At 47.5% G+C, this 2,500-nt stretch overlaps 1 protein-coding gene across 1 annotated transcript in view; it reads right to left on the reverse strand.

Moving 5' to 3' along the window:
- The window catches only part of ralgapa2 (Ral GTPase activating protein catalytic subunit alpha 2), a gene marked incomplete at its 5' end in the record, with an annotated part of 114,914 nt that overhangs the window by 27,575 nt on the left and 84,839 nt on the right, over positions 1–2,500 (reverse strand). The window contains 1 exon segment of the mRNA XM_084438391.1: positions 185–343. Coding sequence (XP_084294517.1) covers positions 185–343 — 159 coding nt within the window.

Here is a 2,500-nt window from a genome sequence, read left to right on the forward strand (position 1 = left end):
TCAGACTGTTAGCAGCGCCATGCGACATGCGCGCAGCACCCGTGACTTTGACATGCGTTGACTTTGACTGAAACTGACTTTTATTCAGCTCAGCTAAAACAAAGTGAAACTGACTTTTATTCAGCTCAGCTAAAACAAAGGGAGCACAGCGAGAGGAAGCAGTCAACAGCGCGCACGCGGGTACCTGCGGTTTCTTCATGATCTGGATGAAATACATGCGGTTCTTCATGGGGTAGACGATGACGAGGACGTCCCCGAAGTCGGTGGGGACGATGCCGCGCCGGTAGTCCCTGGAGTGCTCCGACCACACGATGTGCACCTCGTCGTTTCCCAGGTGACGCAGCTGCAAGCGGCACAAATCAGGGTTAGACCGTTGTCATCGTCACGCGGCGGCGACACGGCACAGAGCAACACAGCACACGGACGGGGACGAGGGAGAGGGATGAGGGAGAGGGATGAGGATGGCTGTAGGAGCCTGAGGTCCCGTGTGTAAGAAGTCAGGTCATACTCAAATACAGTAGTTCAATAAAGAAGAAAGGTCCACGGCACTCTTTTCCGGCTAAACAGTTTGAAACCCTTTTAGTACCGTGAGCACAGTGCCAACATTCCAAATATTAATTAAAATTTCCCTGTATTACTACAGCTGCAGTTTCTCAGCGTTCAGGAAGCGTTGAAAAGTTGGAGGGAAAAAAATCTCCCCCCCATTTTTTACTTTTTTTTTAAAAACATTTTGCCGGTGAGCCGGTCGTATTCAAAGGGTTAAAAGCCTTATTCAGATGGGGAAATTCTTAAAACCACAGATGGTGAGTGCTACAGTAGCTCATGTCAAAACAGAGCAAAGTTACAACTAATCTGAGCACGCTGCAGTGAGAACTTTGATGGGAAAAACGAGCACCAAAAACGAGCACCAATGAGAAGAGTCTTGGATTTTATGCGCGGAGGATGATTGGCCCGTGCAGATAGTGGGCTGTGCAGGGAGGCTGATTTGGCCCCTGATTGGTCACTGACCGCAGCTTTACACTTTTCTAACGAGTCCTGCATTCGCGCGTGCTGTCGACATACTTGGCACATAAAGTGTGATTTAGGCTACTTGGACTTTCTTCCACGTTAACTTTGGCTTAGATTTGGCTAGCTACAGTTTTCTTCTTTTCTGGGCTGGATGAGTTTTTCATTTAGTCCTGACTATACGCTCCCGATGAAATTCTGTTCAAATACAGCTAGATTTGAAAGGTAGGCGCTGGCTCCGCCCCTATGCCCATGTTTAGAGTATAGAGAGTAGAGTCATACTCCAGACTAGGTTACTACCCACACCTAGCAGGACAAACAAGCCGCTTGTGGGTTCAATAACTTCCCCATGACATACAGCCTAGGGTAGCCATCTGAATAAAGGCTTTTAAACGTTTTGCCAGATGAGTGCCTTTGACCTTTCTTCTTTTCTGAACGGTTGTGTTCCCCATCAAAGAGCAGCTTCATCACACCTGTTTGAACTTCCGAACCCTCTGGACCCTTTCTCTCTGATAATACTAAAATAGTTCAGCTGGTACTAAATTACAGGGAGAATATCAACATTATTGTTAAATTCATATGTACTGTGGCAAGAGATGTTCCCTACTGAATACAGCGTTGACTAGCAGTACACTAAAGATGAAAGGATTCAGGTGAGAGTACAGTAGACCTAGGTGGCTGACCCAGTTATAATCCGGTCATTCAGATACAAAGGTTGTGAGGATAAAATTACTTTAATACAGGCTACAACGACAGCTTTGGGTTTAGTGTGCATTTATAGCCTCCCAATTTGTGGAAATTTGATTACAAATTCAAACAACAAACAATAAAGAAAAAAAAAAGGGCATTTTTAAAGCAATAATTCAAATCCAATTAACCTCCCACCAAGACACCAAATTGCCACCAATTTCCATGTCCTATTCACAAACACAAATGAAGTCAGGACCAAAAGGAGACACAAATGACAGGAAATTGGCGGATGCTGGCCTGAAATAGTAAAATAGGCTGCCACAGACGTAGATACAGTACCACACACACACACACACACACAACTACCCACCTACACACACATGCACACACACACGCACGCACACACACACGCACGCACGCACGCACGCACACACACACAACTACCCACCTACACACACATGCCCGCACACACACACACACACACCCAACTACCCACCTACAGTACACACACTCACGCACGCACGCACACACACACACACACGCACACACACACACACACACACACACACACACGCACGCACACACACACCCAACTACCCACCTACACACACATGCACACACGCACGCCCGCAAGCACACACACACCCAACTACCCATCTACAGTACACACACTCACGCACGCACACACACACACTTACACACAAACGCACACACACATGCAGGTGTGAATAGGGTCCTGTCGAGCACAGAGCTGTAGGTGCAGCACTCGTAACCGGCCTCGGCGTGCGTTGCTGGGGCGGTCTGT

Source organism: Borostomias antarcticus, assembly GCF_949987555.1.
Source record: "Borostomias antarcticus genome assembly, chromosome: 5".
NCBI classification, from domain to species: domain Eukaryota; kingdom Metazoa; phylum Chordata; class Actinopteri; order Stomiiformes; family Stomiidae; genus Borostomias; species Borostomias antarcticus.